A 20524-nucleotide genomic window follows, 5' to 3' on the forward strand; every position below is an offset into this window, starting at 1 on the left:
GGTTTGGTTCAGCTACCAAATCAGACATCAATAGACTACAATGGACAGTCAGTACTGCTGAGAGGATAAGCAGAGCCATCTCCAGAGTGAGGAAAAGGGCTAAGAAAATCACACTGGACCCCTCACAAACGAGCCCCCTCTCTCTTCCAACTGTTGCCCTCTGGTCCTAGCTACAGAACATCTTCTACCAGTACAGCAGCCACAAGAACAGCTTTTTCCCGCAGACCTATCATCTTAGGCCTTAACAATTAAAACTTCCATAACTAGCCTATACATTGTCCATCACAACTGTCATACAATTCAAAATTTGTACATTTGTAAAATGCACACTTAGAAATAGCATGCCGGTAAATTCATTTAAACAACATTAAAACAACAGTTAAAACATTTTTTTTCTACATGTTAGTCTATATAGTGCATTATTTAATTTTCTGTTTTTCTTATTAGTATTATATATTCCATCTCTACTGTGTTATTCCTATGTATTAATGCACTATGTCTTTGTACTTTCTTCTGCACTGGAAGCTCCTGTCGTCGGGTCAAATTCCTTCTGTGTAAACACTTTCTTTCTGACTTGTTTTTATTAGGTCTTTATTTCTGTACTTTTAATTTCTTTCTAAATGTCATTTTTCTTTCTAGAGACAGAGAGAGTACTCCTCTTTACATATATTTGGGGGAAATGAATAAATATTTGAATCTTACAGGTGATTATTTGTTTAGGCTACTTCCTGGAGCTCAAACTAACTTCAGTCAAACCAGCATAACTGGCCACGCCGAAATGGCATCTTAAGGTCAATAGTATTTCAAAAGACACGCCTGTAGGGGCATGAAAAATGGAAACCTTTCTGATAACCAGAAGTATCCTGTTTTTAACAGCTTTCATATAATGAAATAATACACCTCTCTCTTATCATATTCTTCTTATTCTGCTCTTATCTTGTTTTCCCTGTGCTTGCCGCTCACAGTTGTTTGTTTGGTTTAATTCAGCAGCGCAGAGAATCGTGAGCTCGTGCTGGAATGCGTCCAGACGCTTGTCGCGTGGGCGGGGCTTCCAATACACGGCTTCAGAAAAAGTTTCATTAAATATCTCGGGAATCCGGCTGATGGCAAACTAGAGCATAATTGTATCTAGACTCCCCATGGATCTCATCTGAGGAATAACTGATCCCTAATAAGGCGGAAAGATGATCAAAATGAAGAAAATCGAGAAAGAGAATGAAGGAGTTGGAGGAGAGAGAAAATCCGAAAATGATCAGGTGTGGTTGATACATTATTAAAAGTAAAACATGTGTTAAAGTCACTTAAGTATTTCTCAGTACGGAAGATGGTCGTTTTTTATTGTTCATGCTTTGTACTATTTATTTTGCCACTGCATTAAAACGAGTACTTTGAGAACAAAGTACTTTGTAAACTGACTGAAAATAGTAAAAAAAAATAGTAAAAAAAAAAAACCTTAAGACGTCCGGAGTCATGATTTTGTGAGTGCAAGGTTTGTGCACTTGTAAGAAGTTGAATGACAAACGTTTCCCAAGCTTTTCCAAGCTTCCATATCATACTTTGATACTGTCCTTTACCGCTGCGTTAGACGCTTTTATCCAGTGGACTGAGAACAATAAGCAGAAGCAATTTATCAAAGTCCTGCTGCCGCTTCTAATACATTTCAATAAGTCTCCATCTTAATATGTAAAATGTATTAGAATATGTGTCTTAATATGTGACAAGCTACATGCAAATGTAATGACTGTTTTAATGGCCTTTCCAATCAGGTTTGGAAGGGATTGTCTCTGATGTTGCTGAGGGAAGTTCAAATGAAATGATTAACCAAACTTTAAAGCACCATATTAAAGTTATAAGCTTGTTTAACAGGGTTTTGCATTTGCTCAGCGAACAGAATGAAGATGGGAGACCTATTTATACATATACATGAACAGACATTTGTATGTCAAATGTTTACATTTAAGATATGCAAGAGCTTTTTGTGTTCTATGTATTATTTATTTCACTATATTGCTATTTTATAATTCTCAAAATGCAAAATTAATAAAGCAATTCGGAAAGTCATTACATGCATGTAATAGAAAATGAAATGTAATACATTTATAAAATATATTAAATAAAAATAGGGGAATGAAATGGAAGATGGAAGATAGCATGTTAAAAGAGAAAACATTGTCAAATTACAGAGCTAGTATATATTTTGTTTTAGGCAGAATTGTCATCCATTCAAAAGTATATTACGGCTCTTATGTGGGATAAACTAACATGCTGTTTGTAGTTAAAAACAAGTCGGCCTTGTTCATTTAATTTTAGCAACCTAAGAAGATAAGAAGTCTTTCACTTTTTATTTTGTTTTGAATGCTCCTAAAGCTTTGATTAATTAATTAATTAATTAATTAATTTAATTGATTGATTCAAATACAGTTATCTAATATGCAGCCATCTTCACCCAGAATAAAGGTTTTTATTTTATTATAAAGTTATAGTTAAAACAAGTTATGGTCTAAGAACTATGATTTTGATTACTATTATTATCATGTTTTGTTGTTCATGGTTTTGAAATGGAAGCAGGATGTAGGCAGAAGACACAAATAAGCTGTTAGTTTCTGTGATTTAGAATTGCATGTCACACATCAAAACATTTCCTTGAAAATTCTTTTGCCATTCAAGCGTAATCTCATAGTTTGTTCTCCTCAGTCACTGACTGTGAAAGAAAAGAAACCGGACCTGCATGTGCAGATGTCTCTGACTCATGCTTTACTGTGTAACGTCTGTGTTGTAGAGCTGGATCCCAAAGATGATTAAAAAGAGAGTGTGCACCACCTTTGTGGAGGACTCATCCAGGTACAACAGCCATTTTCTCTTGCATTCAGATTTACTAGCGTATGCAGAAAATCTATTCAGTCCTTTCATACTCGCTTATTTAAAACAGACATTGATCTCCTGGTAATATGATCTGTGCCGTTAAGTAGCTGATTTGGTAATGTAGGGTGGGTCAACAAACATGCCTTTTTTATCTTGAATGAAGATGAACTAGCCATTTGTCAGCACAGTACATTTCCCCTGTCCTTTTCCCATTTTCAAGCTATTGTTATGTAATGATTCACAACAGGGTTTGGGCAGGTACTGTTTTCATTTCATTTATTAATTTTAGTGATGATGTGTACATTATGTGACATACTGTTTGATTTCAGCTATTAATGTCTTCCTTTGATAAATTAATTGTAACATGAATGACATGCACACACAAAGGCGGTTGATTTCTTCCTCTGAAATGATGGCTTGAATAATACATACTGTATATCAGAATTCTGAACCCACTGAAACCTGTTCTCTGTCTCTCTCTCTCTCTCTCTCTCTGGCAGTAATAGGGCTTTGTGCCAGTGTGGTGGAGCACGGGACATTCATCCATCCATAACGGCAGGTGATCCTGTGATCAGCCAGTGGGACAGTAAAGAACACACCTCTGAATACCCCACCGATGCCTTTGGACAGCTGGAGTTTGCTGGAGCCGGACGTAGAAACAGTCCAGTGGGTGTCTCACCTTCTTCTACACATCCCCAAGCATGCACAATCGCAGTTACTCTCATTTGAAAAACGAACTCCATCCTACAATTTCCATCCTACAATTCAAGTGTGTTAAATTGGTAATACTTTACATTGAGGATCTATTCTTTAAAGAAATGACTAAAAACTCACAAATGCGATGATAAAAACCACATCCTTACTGAGGAACATTTTGGTGACACTATAAACTTCTTCAGTGCCTAATTACATAATTACTATGTATGTATATTACAGAATGATATATAGGGGAGGAAAATATATGTAGTTTCAATTCTCATAGTGTGCAGGACTTTATGCAAATTTTTGCCTGTTCAGGTTCTAGCCATTAACATTAACATTAAATGCAGTAGATGTCAGTGACCAAAGATGTTGTCACATTAGCAAATAGTGAGCAAACTATTGTCTTTTGTCAAAACTATAGCCATGTATGAAGCAGAGCTCACAAGTTTTCTGTTTTCAGTCTACACTGAATTCACATGACCAACTGAATCCATTGCAAAATCAGTGTGTGGAAATATTTAGTCCTCTCTAGAAATACAAGATCACCCAGATTCCATTTGAAGTTATTGGATTTTTCTTGTGAAAATTAGCTTAAAAATGGTAAATGAGATCTTTACAGTTTTACAGTGTTTATGATTTATGTTTCTTTCTATACAAATTAACAAGAAGTCTGTTAATAAATAAACAATAACTTAAATCATAATGTTTTTCATTTTTATTTTGTGGTGTTTAAAGCATTAAGATGTAGACCTTAGTAAGGGCAGACCATATTGACCTCTACTCGTATGAAAATGAGACTTTGAGGGATAGACATACATGTTTATTTGTGTATTTAACAGGAACAGTGAAACATCATTAAATGTTATGTAAATGCGCCGCAATTATCCAAAGGGGTTTTTTTTTTTTTTTTTGGGAAAAATATCAAATGAAATGACAAAAAGTCTACTGAAAGGTTTTTTTTGGAAAGCTGTTTCATCAATTGAACAATTTGCATGTTGTTAAACAGCATTACAATCCCTTGAACTCACTGTGTCCCCATTCCTCACGGCTTCGTTTATTACTCATGTCAAAAATTACACATCGCACTACCCAGACTAAGGTCTACCATTGTTCCTTTTAGAAAGTATGCCAGGTCTCTGGGCAATTACAGAACGCTAACATGTGAACATGTAATCCAAAGCAGTTAGAAAATCACCTTTAACCAGCCCCACAGAGCCTGAAGTCATACACTTCTCATAGCCACAATACAGCTAATTAAATTTAGACAGTAACAAAAGAAAACCTCTCTGAAATGTTTTTGTGGAGACCGTGTGTTGCCTCAGGCAGAACGATTGTTAGTCTGTCTCTTCTCACACAAATCCCTTCCTACATTCAGCAGTTTGTGAGTGACAACATAAATATCCTTCATGCTTGTGCATGTTTGCACAAGTCTGAATGACTGTGTATTTTAGTTTAGGATGAATAATATCACACATGCAAACACTCAGGACCGTTTTTTTCTGCTGTGCATTAATACATAATTCATCTTGTGTCCCCAAGTTTCTGCGCCTGGCACATGATACACCTCCGGACAATGTGTACTCGCTGATGACATCACAATGGGGCTTGCCGATACCCAATCTGGTGGTGTCTGTGGTGGGGGGAGAGGGGAAAGAGAAGGTGAAACCCAGGGTGCGAGAAGTGATCAGACAGGGTCTAGTCCGGGCCGCACAGAGCACAGGTAACCTCTCCTACTCCTCTATCTTTAGCTCACTCTGTGAGTGCTTGAAACCTTTACACTCACTTATCTAACCAATCACATGTGGACTGTTAACCCTACATTCACACTCCACCCTTCCACCTGGGTTCATATTGTGCACTAAAACTAAGATAAAGACAGTTAGTTATTTTTACTCATTTTAAATGATTTTCAACTATATATATATATATATATATATATATATATATATATATATATAGGGAAGCTAAATGTAAATGGTTGAAGTAATAGCCAAAATAAAATAATGAATAAAAAATAATAAAGCAATTATTGCATGGCATGTTTTACTTCAGCATATCCAGACATGCCTTTACATACACACGCAACAAACTTCCAGGGCATATAAGATTGTGAAACTGTGTGTGTGTGTGTGTGTGTGTGTGTGTGAGATAAGTCATGAGATGTCATTAAAATAATGATGAAGCTGATAATGATAATGAATCGCTAATGACATAAAATATATGGCCATACAGTGGCCATATAATTTTATCATATTTCACTGCATATAGACATCCAGTTAACTCTGATGTGGCTATGGTTCTGAGTTTGTGTTTCGGGCCACCTCTGGCTCAGAGTAGATCAGGTAGGACAGGTAGCTTTACTGGAATGTTTTGGAAAATAACTGTTAATAACTGTTTTCATGTAGTACCTAGTAATTAGTGACTAGTCTTAAGGTCAGTGATAGACAGGCTAAACTAGTGTTACTCAACAGTGGCATTCCTCCTGTGTGTTTGTTTCTGGTGTGTTGATAAGGTTTATTATGTATATGGTTAGAATTCAAATGGCTTTAATCTAGAAGTGTTGCATTATGGTAACAAACCTTTATTAGTGATATTTTATTGGTGTTTGTAACTTTTATGCAATTTAATTAATGCTGAGTAATTTAGGTAATAGTACTCTTAAATTTCTTTTTCCAGGGGCTTGGATCCTGACGTCAGGTCTGAGGGAGGGTGTTGGCCGCTGTGTAGGTGAGGCAGTGAGGGATCATTGTGCAACAGCTTCGTCTCTTTCCCAGGCCAAAGTTATAGCCGTTGCTGTCGCGCCCTGGGGATTGATTTACCAACGACAGCAGCTCGTAAACCAACAGGTTTTACCATATGAGTCCATTCTGCTTCAGTGTCAACATAAAAACACACTTAAGATGTTTGAATGTCAAAAAAATATATATTATATATATGTATTACACATATATATGTAAGGTGAAATCTAGCATAATAGCATAATATATGTTCTGAAGTCTTGTATAGTATATTTGCAGAAGCCATTTGTTTTGCTATATTGTGAAATATCACATGAAACCAAAACATTTTAAGTGTAGTTCAATATCCAGATATGTTTTACATAGTGTACACTTCACTAATGTCACACAGGCCTGAATGGTATTTTGAACTGCTATAGGACTTTGGCTAGGCTGCTCTGTAAAAACGTATGGTTGGTTACTCTTCACAAGGGCAGTTTCCCAGCGCGGTACTATGTGCACAACATGCCCCATGAATGCAGCTGCCTGGACAACAACCACCAGGCCTTCCTCTTGGTGGATGATGGAAGTGTTGGACACCGAGGATCTGAAACAATGTTCAGAGCCAACCTGGAGGACTTCATCTCCCATCAGCGCACTGGCATCTGGGGTGAGAGAAAGAAGACGGTTCAACTGAAAAGTAAACCAAGTCTTTCTGAGCAGAGAGCACAACAGCAATTTCCCATATCATTTATCTTGCACCTTCACCAGGGACTGCCACGGGAAGCACGAGCACATCCCTGGGGAACCATGCACTTCCTTTTATTCAATAAAATAAATAAACACAAAATGAAAGGAAGGAAGAGGGAAGTTAAACACTAGTGTGCTGCCATATGAAAAACAGTAGTGTTTTGGTATTTAAAAAAAAGTAAAGGGCCTCAGAATTATTTCATTTAGTAGTAGTAATAATGTTTATTGTCCCTACACAGGAAAGACAGGAAAGCTGTTTTTGCAGCATTACATAAAATGTAATCCACAATCACAAAGACACCCCAGTATATATATATCTTTTAGAATAAAATAAGGCAAAATTTTGCATGTAATGTGAGGACTACTCTGTCCTCTGGTGGATCAGAATGAGAATAAACTTCTGAGGCAAATTCACTAGTTATGTCGGTTTATTAGGTTGTTTGTTTTTACTCAGTTTAATTTGAGTGATGCTATACTTCTCTTATATAAACACATCTGTCTTCCTCCTGTCTTTAACAGGTAGTGGAAGCATTGAGATTCCTGTTCTGTGTATGCTGATCGCAGGAGATGCTGCCATGCTAGAGGTCATGACACAAGATTATTTTAATTGTTTTAATATGAATAAATTATATGTGACCCAGGTCCACAAAATCAGTCTTAAGTGTAGATTTTTCGAAATTGATATTTATACATCATCTGAAAGCTAAATAAATAAGCTTGTAGGCACACACATATATAAATAAGCTTTTAGGATTGGACACTATTTGGCCGAGATACAACTATTTGCAAATCTGGAATCTGAGGGTGCAAAAAATTCAAAATACTGAGAAAATCACCTTTAAATTTGTCCAAATGAATTCATAGCAATGCATATTATTAATCAAAAATTTATTTTTTATATAGTTAACAAAATTAACAAAATATCTCCATGGAACATAATCTTAACTAAATATCCTAATGATTTTTGGCATAAAAGAAAAATGTATAATTTTGACCCATACAATGTATCTTTGGCTGTTTCTACAAATATACCCCAGTGACTTCAGACTGGTTTTGTGCTCCAGGGTCACATATATAATATGTATTTTAAAAGAATACAGTTAGTTTTATTTTATTAATATGCTTTTTTATTTTATGTTATTTTCTGTACTGTACCTATTCAATGTAGTCTGGGTCATCTCCAAAAGCATGAACAAAATAATGCAAATCTAAAGATTACTTTATGTTGTTTTGTTCATACTTTCTTAATGCCTGTAGCCTGTAACCCAGCTGTCCATGTGCTTTTTGCATTTAGCACTGTTTTTGGAATGAAGCCCAGCAGTGACTGATTATACACCTTTTACAGTTACAGTCATAAACGTCATAAAAAATGTCTAGGGATCTCAAATTTAAATGTACAGTTTAAAATGACAGTTTTATCAGTTCAATCCATTTTAAGCATATTTGAAATGAACGATATCATCTTTCTTATTGCAGAGAGTGGATTTATCTCTGAAAAACACCACTCCATGGCTGGTGCTGGCAGGCTCAGGTCCAGCGGCAGACCTGATAGCGGCTCTTCTGAAGGATCTCAGCATACCTCTGAGTCCACCAGTGAGTCCCACTTTAGCGCCCGCTGCCAAGGAAAGCAGGAAAAGTGCAAGTGTTGAGCTGAGGAACCAAGTGAGAGAGAAAATTAAGAAACATTTCCCTTCTGAGACTGAACTGGAGAAGCTTGTGGATCAGGTGAGCGTACAGCAAGAGCCTGGATAGAGAGTGCATGCAGGCCCAAGGTTTTTGTATTTTACTTTTAGTTACTTCTCTCTTTTTCACACAGGCACTCAGTATCTATCACAACCGAGATCTGATCACTGTGTTTCATGGAGACCAGGAAGGGCGAGATGACTTTGACAGAATCATCCTCAGAGCTCTCGTGAGAGGTGAGATTAAATCACCTGCTTTGACAATTCAACATGTTTACAGTACATACTTATGGGTTTATGTGTGTATGTGTGTGTTCAGCTGCTAAACGGGATGCTAGTGATCCTAGCGAGTACACTGAAGAGCTGAAGCTGGCAGTGGCCTGGGACAGAGTGGATATCGCCAAGAGTGAACTCTTTAATGGTGACATCCATTGGAGGGTAAGATTAACAGCAACATGAATGAAACCAAACGTGTGTTTTAACATGACAGCTTCTCTTGATTTAATCTTTCTCTTAGTATGAAGACCTGGAGGAATCAATGACCGATGCGCTGGTGAACAACAAGCCCCATTTTGTGCGTCTGTTTGTGGAAAACGGCTTGAACATTCTGGACTATCTGACGTATCATCGTTTAGAGAGTCTTTACAGCTCACTGTCGGACTGCAGTCTGGTGTCCTCATTCCTCCAGAGGAGGCTGCAGGAGCGGGTGGGCTTAGTTTGCTCTCAGAGCCGCTTAGCTTCACCTGATGAGAACCACCACACCAGCAGCTTCAGCGCCCCGTCTGCTGCTCGAGAACTCACCCTGTATGAGGTCAGAACCAACGCTACAGTTTGAAGCATTTATACGATATATATATATACACACACAAAAACATGATGGTTGAGACCACACCTTGGATTTAGTACAGCAGGGGGAAAACATAAATGTGCTTTTCTTTTTAATGAAACAGTTGTTTACTGAACAATTGGCTCTTTCTTTAAATAAGTTCAATTATAATTAGAAAATATCTAGGAATAAAGTGTACCCCAGCTTTTGATCTAAACTATTTTGAGCCCTTTTACATTACTATAAGATTAACAACAGAGCCCAAACTTCAATTCAGTTATTATTTATTTTTAAATATAAAAATCAACACTCAACTTATATATATATCTATATAATCTATTCAAACATGTTAATTGCACATAATCACGTCACATCAGACACAAGAGCAAGGAATCATAAAACAAGGAATAATAATGATTGTCTTCTTCGTGATCTCCCAGGTTTCACGGGTGTTATCAGAAATCCTGGAAGATGTCTGCCAGCCATTTTACTACGCTCCTCTTGGTGTAGAACAGGGATGGGCCTCGAGGAAATCAATGAAGGTACCAGCCAGGTTTTTTCAAAGGTTTTAGGATTGGTGAAATTATTTGATTTGCGGCACTTATGTTAATACAATATAGATAACAATGTTGTGATCATAGTTTCTGTCTCGTCCTTTAAGCATGTGAATAAGCTGCTGCTAACTGAGAGTGTGTACCGGAAGCAGCGCTGCATGACTCCCTGGATAAATCTGTTCATTTGGGCCGTTCTTCAGAATCGCAGAGAAATGTCTATCTACTTCTGGGAAATGGTATTGTTTTTTTTTTTATCATAAGTCATAATTGAAACCCATATCATATTCTCTGCAAATTCTTTCTAATCTCCTACGATGTTTGGTCAGAAATATACATTTGTAAATGAGTAGGTTAAAGTTGCACATGACAGTGATCCTGGACCCTGTACTGACACCTCGTGGCGTGGATACAGTATCACACTAATGTATTCAGCTCTTGATGCAACTGTAGAAATGTCATATTAATTAGAAAGTGTCCAATAGCAGGAGGGTTGCATGCAGAATACCACAGATGTATTATTTGTTATGACTATTATGATTATTATTATAGTCATTGATCATGATAATTCCCATGGTCAGTGTATTATTATTATTAATAAAATCATATTATATTAAACATTTTTCTTTGTTTTGCTCCTTTCCCCCTCTCTCTTTCAATGCTAGGCAGGGGAGTCGGTGCTAAGTGCTCTTGCTGGGTGTAAGATATTAAGAGAGTTAAGAGAGCTGGAGACAGAGACTGAGACCAAGCTTTCCATGAAAGAACTTGCTCAAACCTTCGAGAATCTGGCACATGGTGGGTGTGAATCAAGTTAAAGAGATGGCAGATGGGAATGATTTTCAGTGTACCAGTGGGGCTCAAAAGTATGAGACAGCTAGTGAAAATTCTTGTATTTTATATGTATTTCATATATATATATATATGTGTGTGTGTGTGTGTGTGTGTGTGGGTGGGTGTGTTTTTGTGACATATCAGGACACAACTCTGTATAATGACATGGGTATGACACAGGTATTACAAGGAGAGGGTGACTCATGAGAACATAACCCATGTCTCTATTTTTCAAAACGCTTATGAATCATACAGAATGAGTTTTTTGAGAAAGTAAAAATGCACAAAGTTTCCTGTGAGGGTTAGGGTTAGTTGTAGGGTTGGTGAAGGGCCATAGAATATACAGTTTGTACAGTATAAAAACCATTACGTCTATGGGATGTCCCCACTTTTCACAAAAACAAACGTGTGTGTGTCTGTGTGAGTGTAGCATTGTGCAGCATTAAGTCTTTAGCATAAGGAATTCTTACATTACATGTTTAATGTCTTTTCTCCTCACTGTCTTCATAGATGTGTTCAGTGAGTGTTACCAAAGCAATGAGAGCCGCTCTTACAAGCTTCTCATCAGACAGTCACCTGTCTGGGGCAGCGCCACCTGTCTGCAGATGGCCACCGCGGCTGACGCCCGCCTCTTCTTCAGCCATGATGGAGTGCAGGTAAGCAGTGGTCATGCTTATCTGTTGGAGTGTCAGTTTTTCTTAGTTACATTGGTGTCATGGTTCCTCATCCCATCCTTGGCCAGACTTTACTGTCAGAGATTTGGTGGGGAGACATGGACAGCAATACAGAAGTGTGGAAACTGGTCCTCTCGTTTTTCCTGCTTCCCTTTATCTACACCAACCTCATCAGTTTCAAGTCAGTAGCCAATATTTTCGGCCAACGTTAGTTTTCTTTCTGATACAGTTGTCAAAGTTTTAATGCCCTCCTATCTCTCAGGGAGCAGGAGAAGTACGAAAAGCCAGAGGAATTTCATCCGGGTAAAGAATTAGACAGCGTCGATGGAGCCGAGTCATTGGCTGATGTTATAAACACGTAATTCATGGTTTCTCAGCACCATAAACAGTTTTACTAAGTTAAAGGAGACACAGATAAAATAAAGAGAGTCATACATGTGCTTCACAGGGAGGACGACGTGGAGGAATGTAACGCTTTAAGAGGAAAACTGGAAGGTGCGTTTAAATGGCATGATCACAAATCCTGATAAACTTTGACTTGCTGTAAGGAGCTTACCTCTTTAATTTTTTTATATTTCAGCATCAAAGGCTATCGCTCTAAAACGGCCTTTTATATTGCATCGATGGCGGCAGTTCTGGTTTGCACCGGTCACTTCGTTTCTAGGCAACGTGTTGATGTATTTCCTCTTCCTCTTCCTGTTTGCTTACATCCTATTGGTTGACTTCAAGCCCCCGCCTCCTGACGGACCCGCCCCCTCAGAGCTTGTGTTGTATTTCTGGGTTTTTACTCTGGTCTGTGAGGAGATTCGACAGGTACGAACAATCTTCATTGTGTTTACACACATTTCAACACTCTTGTTCAGTCTGCTGAATCTTGATCTCCCTCGCAGACGTTTTTTGTAGGATCTACCTCTCTAATTCAAAGGATGAAGCTGTACATCCAAGACATCTGGAACAAGTGCGACATCACGGCCCTCGCGCTCTTCATTCTTGGGCTTGTCTGCAGGTGAATTCAGTGAGATCTGTCCTGTGTATGTCCGTGCGTGTGATTGTATTGGTTAGTGCATGTGCGTTTTTGTTACAGGATGTTTCCGCAGACGTATAGTTTCGGTCGTGCGGTAATGTGTGTCGACTATGTGGTCTTCACGCTCAGACTCATTCATATATTTGCAGTTCACAAACAACTTGGTCCCAAAATAATCATAGTTGGGAAAATGGTGAGATGGAGTCTTTCATTTTTAACGTGCCCTAAAAAGTGCACATAATCCTGCTAAAGAATGATCATTTACTCCACAGGTGAAGGATGTGTTTTTCTTCCTCTTCTTCCTGGGGGTGTGGCTAATGGCATATGGAGTAGCCAATCAGGCGCTGCTGTACTCCTACGACTCTCGTCCTGGTTGGATAACTCGGCGTGTGTTCTACAGGCCATACATGCACATATATGGGCAGATACCACTGGATGAAATTGATGGTGTGTGTGTGTCTTTGTGTTTCCGTAGTGTGTTATTTTTACTAAACACAGTATACCTTTCAAAACTTTGGGGTCTGTCTATTTAAAACTCTTATTTTTGTAACAATGTAAAAAGCCTTTACTTTTACTTTAATGCATCCTTGCTAAATATAAGAGTAGTACTTACTGACCCCAAACTATTGTACTTTCAGTTGATTTTATTGATTGTAATACGTTTTGTTCTTTGACTCTAGCTGACAAGAGACACGAGAAAGAGTGTACAGACAACGTCACGCTCATCCACCAGGGGGCGGAGCCATGCCCACAGTCTGATGCTAACTGGCTGGTTCTTATCCTGCTGTCAGTCTACCTGTTGGTCACCAATATTCTGTTGGTGAACTTGCTCATTGCAATGTTCAGGTAAAAAAAACCCACCATCAACACTGTTTGTATTTAAAACATTGATTTTATATGGACTTTAAAATGAATTACAGTAGCTGCTACTATGAACTGATGTTACAAATGTTACTTGTCTGAATATGCAAGATGATAGATTACTAGATTTCTCCAAAAGTTAGTTCCATGGGAACTTGAGCACAAGCAGGTTGAGTGCTTATTCATTTATAAATATTTTGAAAGTGCTTAGTTAAATTACATTTAAGTTCACATTTGCATCTGTGTAGTAACCAGTTTATGAAAGCAGTAAGTATTTATTATAAGCTGATATTACAAATCTGTAGTTAATATATACAAAAGTTTAAAAGTTTCAGGTTAGTAAGATTAAAAGAAATGAACACTTATATTCAGCGAGGATTCATTAAACGGGTCAAAAGTGACCGTAAAGACACTTATAACATTCCAAAGATATTCATATAAAATATTTCACATAAATGCCATTCTTGTGAACTTTCTATTCATTAAAGAATCTTGAAAAAAAATTATCATAGTTTCCACAAAAATATTCAGCATCACAACAGCAGTTTCAGCTTTGGAAATAAGTAATGTTTCTTGAGCATAAAAACAGCATATCAGAATGATTTCTGAAGCATCATGGGACACTGAAGACATCACAGAAATAAATGACATTTCAAATCAAATTCATATAGAAAACCATTTTTTAAATGTATTGCTGTTTTTACCCAGTATTACTGTTTTAACTATGTTTCTGATCAATACATTTTTTATCAACCTTTGGTTGATTGGTGAGCATAAGACACTCAACAAAACAATAACAAAATTGTACCAACCCCCAAATTTTGAACAGTATTGTATGTTGACTGGATACATGTCAGCTGATATTGTATTTTCAATTATTCATGCTCAGTTCCCTTACTTTTACATTTAAATAAATTTTGCCATCATCTTATTCTCACATAAAGTTAATCTTTAAAGACATAGATAATGGAACAAAACACTTAAATTAAATCTTTTTTTATTTTTTAAACTGCGTATCCATGATTCATATTGTACATTATTATATGTAGTGTAGCACGTAATACGGTTAATTTTATTTATAGCTAATTTTTAGACCAAATAGAATAATAGTATTAAGTGTAATAGCAAAATAGTTTCATAAAAATATTAATCAGCGTTGGTATCAGACAGAATTGTGTTATTGGTGTATGCGAAACACTAGTGACAGACAGGGTTCTTTTGCGGCTTCAATCCAGCACGACCTCTAGCCGTATTGCTTGGTATGATTGTATGTTCGTGTTATTTGTCTTCAGTTACACATTCAATAAAGTCCAGGAGCACAGTGACGTACACTGGAAGTTCCAGCGCTACAACCTGATCACGGAGTACCACTCGCGGCCCTGCCTCTCCCCGCCCTTCATCATCATCTCCCACCTCCATATCTTCATCAAAAGAGTCATTCAGAGACTGCCCTCCAACAAGAACCAACACTTTAGTACGTGCTGATATATGATGCCACATTATATACAGTCTTGGTTGATCATTTTGTCTTTAAAGGCATAGTTCACCCATGAAAATCCTGTTTTCGTTTACTTTCCCTCATGTCGTTCCAAACCTGTATGACTGTCCTTCTTCTGAGGAACTTTACAGAAGATATTATAAGAAATGCATCACTGTTTTTTGACTGTTTGGTTCCCATCTACCTTCAGAAAAGAAAGAGAGTCATACAGGTCTGGTCAGACATTAAGTTAAGTAAATAATGTCAAGGTTTTCATTTTTTGGAGGAGCTATTCCTTTAACCCTGTGTTTTCCATAGTGTTGGAACTAAAAGGCAAAGAGGCCAGTTTGCTGAACACATGGGAGTCCACGCTAAAGGAGAACCTGCTTTCCACACAAGGAAAGAAACAACGAGAGAGCGACACGGAGCGGCTCAAACGCACCTCCACAAAGTCAGTCAACCCTGTCTTAAATACTCTCATATATCAACAATTACCAACTTATTTCACATACTTCACATGTGAGTTCTAAAAGAGATGAGTGAGTGGAGAACATATCTGTCACTGACAAGTAGATCTGTATGTAACACACACCCGGGGACATTTAGTAACCTTGCAGTGGCGGCTCTCGTTTCGTGTTTATGTGCGTGTGAAGGGGGGAGAGACTGTCAACTCCTGCTGAATCAGACACCGGCGTCTTGAATGACAGAATGTGTGTATTTGTGTCCATATGTGTGTGTAGGGTGGACAGCGTCCTGAAGCAGATGTCGGAGATTCACGATCACGATCGCAGGTTGAGAAAACTGGAGTCGGAGGTTAGTGGCGACTGTGCACACCTGTCTACCTGTGGCTATCAAAAACACTGACACCTGTTTTTAAATCCCAGCAGCATCCCACAGAGTGCACGCATGTGTCTGTGGGTGCAAGCCTGTGGGCCTTGTCTTATTTTAGCTGCAGCTGTTGTGTTTGCTTGCTCAGCGCAGACCAAGGCCCATCCGTCAGTCTCCCTATCACTGTACGAGCCCTTTTAAAATGTAGATCCGCTCTGAGAATGTGCCAAGCTGTCAGCCGATCGATGCAATTAATGAACCTGTGCTTTATTGGGGACCTCAGTTTTTTGACCAGTCCTCTCTGTCTTTTTCTGTTTGCTTGTTACACAGGTGGAGTACTGCTCTACTGCCCTCTCCTGGATAGTGGAGGCACTGTCTCAGAGTGATCTTGTAAAGCAGACACGTCCTCCTCCTCTTCCTTTCAAAGGTGTGGTGCTCACTCTCCTCTGCCTTTCCCCCTCTTTACAGCGTCAAAGTGTAGCTGATGTTTCTCAGGTTCCCTTTTAGTAGCAGTGTTTACAGTGTTGGTTTGGCTGTAACATTTTAATGATATTTATTTACATATAAATATACAGTTATAGTACTTTCTTACTGATGGAGACATAACATCATCACAGAATCTGTCTCTCTCTCTCTCTGTCTGTCTCTCTCTATATATATATATATATAGAGAGAGAGAGAAAGATTATGTGATGATGTTATGTCTCCATATATATATATATATATATATGCAAAACTGGAGGGCACCCTTGTGGATGATAGATAGATAGATAGATAGATAGATAGATAGATAGATAGATAGATAGATAGATAGATAGATAGATAGATAGATGATAGATAGATAGATAGATAGATAGATAGATAGATAGATAGATAGATAGATAGATAGATAGATAGATAGATAGATAGATAGATAGATAGATAGAAAATGTAAGTATAAATCTTAAAAAAAAGTATAAAAATTTGAATTACTTTTCAACACTTAGTGTTATGTTAACTATCATGTCTCTTCTGGCTTTGTTTCAGGTATTTCTTCTAAACGGACCACTTTGTCCAGATAAAAATGATGCTGATAATGCAGATACATAATCGTGTGCATTTTATGAACTTATTTTTGTACGATTCTTTGTCATTTTAGCTTGACATGTTTAAGACAAAACCTCTTAATCATTGGACATATGTTTCCAATGATATTTATGTTTTGTCTTGTAATACAAAATGATTTATAAGTACATTTCTGTGCATATCAATGCAGTCAACCACAATTATATTGTGATAACTTTCTTATTGTGTCTGTTACTGACTATTGGAAATAAGTATATTTTCCGTGATTCTAATTTATCACATTCATTACAAACCTGTATTTTTATGGTTTTATAAAATGTGTTTTAAAATGGCTTTAGTGTACCAATTAAACTTAAATGTGCTTTTACATTTCTCATCTTTGCCTTCTATTCTCAGTCTTCACCAGTGGCCATCTGTAATGACCCTGTCCCCTTTTGAGTAGCATTTGATTCCTAGGTTGGCATGGTCTTAGTCTCCTACAAGCCTTACATGGCAAGAGCTGCGGTCGATGAGGATCAGGTTGTCATCTTCAGTAACAGTGAAGTGAAGGGGGTTGGGGGGGCAGGGGTTGACTCTTCTAAGGATCTCTGCTTAAATCTAACTGGAGCTAAATCAGCACATCATCTTAGTTTAGCCACCCGCTCGATGTGAACATGGACGTGCTGCTGTTTTCAGAACAGAATCTGTGTGCAAGCTGCTTTACTTGCATGAAGATGCCTGTGGAATTTTAACAATTAGCATATCACCTAATTTAATTTGCTATGTGTCCTTTACTACACTCTTACAAATGAAGGTTCTTTACTGGCATCTATGGTTTCTTGAAGAACCTTTGACAGATATCCATGGAACCTTTCCCTTCCACAAAAGGTTCTTTATAGTGGAAAGGGGTTCTTTATATTTTTTGATGTTTAACCTTTAAAAGCTTGAAAAAGTTATGTGTCATCATGTGCTTAGACATAGACATCAATCATGGGGCATAAAATCTCATAGTATTATTAAATGAACTCATAAACATTTACAAAAAAACTATCATATCCGCAAAACAAAATTGCCCCAAGCGATTGCAAATCCAAAACTGAAGATGCTTTTTGAAATATGAAGACTGAAAAGAGAATTGACCAGGTGGAGCACAAGCTGAGAGTTTTGGTTTATGAGTGAGGAGGACGTGTTTTTAGCATGTTCTGGTCTGAGTGCTATCATGAAAAAAGTAGGTCAGATCAAGATAGCAGTCCATACACATTCAGCTGTTCTTCTCCAGGCAGAAAGGGCAGGATAAAGAAAAAGAGAAGATGATCCGGGACCTGATATCTCAAAGGCATGTCTGCATACATATCCACTTTCAACCACATTGCAATTTAACATCTTGCTAACCACCCTCCACCCCCCCTCGATCACTCCGCCTCCCCTCACCCAGTAGCCTCACTGTTCATGTTTTAGTGCATAGTGAATAGATCAGTTTAAAGGAGTTGGATTCCCAGAAGAAATATTTCATTATGCTTTCACAGCTCAGGGAATTCTCAATTATGTTAAGTATCAGCTTTGTCTCAGATGTTTCTTCTAAAAATCCTTAAGAGAAATATAAAGTGGAAAAAATTAGACAATTGTTGCATGCATTAAAAGTATAGTGCTATAAAATTAAAACATCAATATAGATAATAGAAAATTAGATGGAACATTTTGAAACGTTGAAATCTCTATGTTTTGATGGCGGACTTTTGGCAAATAGGGCAACATACTTTGGCAAATATTACTGTAATTTGATACATCACTGAGATTATGAAACTCATACAGTCATGGACAAAAATATTGGCACCCTTGGTAAATATAATCAAAGAAGGCTGTGAAAATTAATCTGCATTGTTAATCCTTTTGATCTTTTATTTAAAAAATCACAAAAATCTAACCTTTCATTGGATAATAATAATTTAAAATAGGGAGAAATATCATCATGAAATAAATGTTTTTCTCTAATAAACATTGGCCACAATTAACGACACCCTTTTATTCAATACTTATTGAAACCTCCATTTGCCAGTTTAACAGCTCTACATTTTCTCTTATAATGCCTGCTGAAGTTAGAGAACACCTGACAAGAGATCAGAGACCATTCCTTCATCCAGAATCACTCCAGACCCTTTAGATTCCCAGCTTCTCCTCTTCAGTTCACTCCTCTCATTTTCTATAGGGTTCAGGTCAGAGGACTGGAATGGCTATAGCAAAAGATTGGTTTTGTGCTCAGTGACCCATTTCTGTGTTGTTTTTGAGGTTTGTGTTTGGATTATTGTACGGTTGGAAGATCTAAACATGGCCTATTGTAAGATTTCTAACAAAGTCAGTCAATTACTGATTTTTTTATCTGTTGGTATTTGATAGAATTTTTCTTGTAACCCTCCCAAACAACATGTGGTGATGTAGATTCTGCTTGACCATTTTTAAAAGGTTTTCTGACCCCGAGACTCAACTATTTTCTGCAATTCTCCAGCTGTGATCCTTGGAGAGTCTTTAGTCACTCAACTCTCCTCACCATGTATTAGGACGATATAGACACGTCCTCTTCCAGGCAGATCCGTAACGTTTTCTGTTGATTGGAAATTCTCAATTATTGCCCTGATGGTGGAAATGGGAATTTTCACTGCTCTAGCTCTTTTCTTAAAGCCACTTCACTAAATTGTGAAGTTCAATTATCTTTTGCTGCACATAAGAAATATATTCTTTGGTTTTTCTCATTGTTATGGATGATTAAGGGAATTTGGGTTTTATTTTCCCTCCTGTTTATATTTCTGTGAATTTCATGTTTATACGCTGGAGTGCTCAAAATTGTGAATGTGAATGGGAATATACTTTACTCAAAATAATTTCTAGGAGTGCCAATAATTGTGTCCATCGTGTATTTGAAAAAAAAAAAACATTCATTTCATAATGATATTTCCCCCCATTTTAAATTATTATTATCCAATGGAAGTTTAGATTTTTGTGATTTTTTTTTAATAAAAGATCAAAATGATTAACAATGCAGATTAATTTTCACAGCCTCATTTGATCATATCTACCAAGGGTGCCGATATTTTTGGCCATGACTATACATGACATAACTGAGGTTTTTAATAAACATAAACCTCTGAAAAGCAGGAGACTCCATTAACCCACCATTAAATATTATTTATATTGAAGTGAAACATTTGAGAAATGCTTTACAATGTGGTTTAAGAGAGCAGTGTACAGTATACTAATGTACCTATAATGTTTTTTTTTCATAAATATTACTATTGCTTATTGTTAATTTAACTAATAATGTTAATATGGATTATTCAAATAATAATTTATATATTTTTTGTAAACTTTATTATTTTTAGTAGTTTTCAAAAAAATGTCACATTTTATTAATATCTGTAGATACCCAAATTATTAAAAGCCATAAAAGTACTGTTTATTAATGATAGCATGAAATTATCCTGTGGCCTGAATTAACTATTGCTAACAAACTGAACCTTGTGTAAACCTTAGATATTAGAGATTCTACTGTGATTTCTTTCCCCTCTAGTGCCACACAATCAACCAATTAGCTTCAAGTAGTTTATGAACACTCAGCTATTTGGTTGATTATTGACAAACAGCTACTATGAAAGGGAAGCAGGTTGACAAGGATTGAGGAACACACTGAGTTAGAGGAGGAA

General features: G+C 37.1%; 1 protein-coding gene across 1 annotated transcript; it reads left to right on the top strand.

Annotated features, from left to right (window-relative positions):
• The first annotated feature begins 1019 nt into the window (after positions 1–1019).
• LOC132145709 (transient receptor potential cation channel subfamily M member 4-like) lies at positions 1020–16937 on the top strand. The gene is made up of 28 exons (XM_059556932.1): positions 1020–1256; positions 2780–2841; positions 3363–3528; positions 5104–5284; positions 6241–6410; positions 6774–6951; positions 7551–7615; positions 8508–8756; positions 8848–8950; positions 9033–9151; positions 9231–9524; positions 9980–10081; positions 10201–10329; positions 10756–10885; positions 11432–11577; positions 11664–11776; positions 11858–11953; positions 12044–12090; positions 12176–12408; positions 12486–12601; positions 12680–12812; positions 12892–13066; positions 13300–13465; positions 14773–14954; positions 15276–15408; positions 15698–15770; positions 16116–16212; positions 16812–16937. Exons 1-28 carry the CDS (start codon positions 1185–1187, stop codon positions 16844–16846), a joined length of 3765 nt encoding a protein of 1254 aa, XP_059412915.1. The 5' UTR covers positions 1020–1184; the 3' UTR covers positions 16847–16937.
• The last annotated feature ends 3587 nt before the right edge of the window (positions 16938–20524 follow it).

The sequence above is a fragment of the Carassius carassius genome, chromosome 1 (assembly GCF_963082965.1).
Source record: "Carassius carassius chromosome 1, fCarCar2.1, whole genome shotgun sequence".
NCBI classification, from domain to species: domain Eukaryota; kingdom Metazoa; phylum Chordata; class Actinopteri; order Cypriniformes; family Cyprinidae; genus Carassius; species Carassius carassius.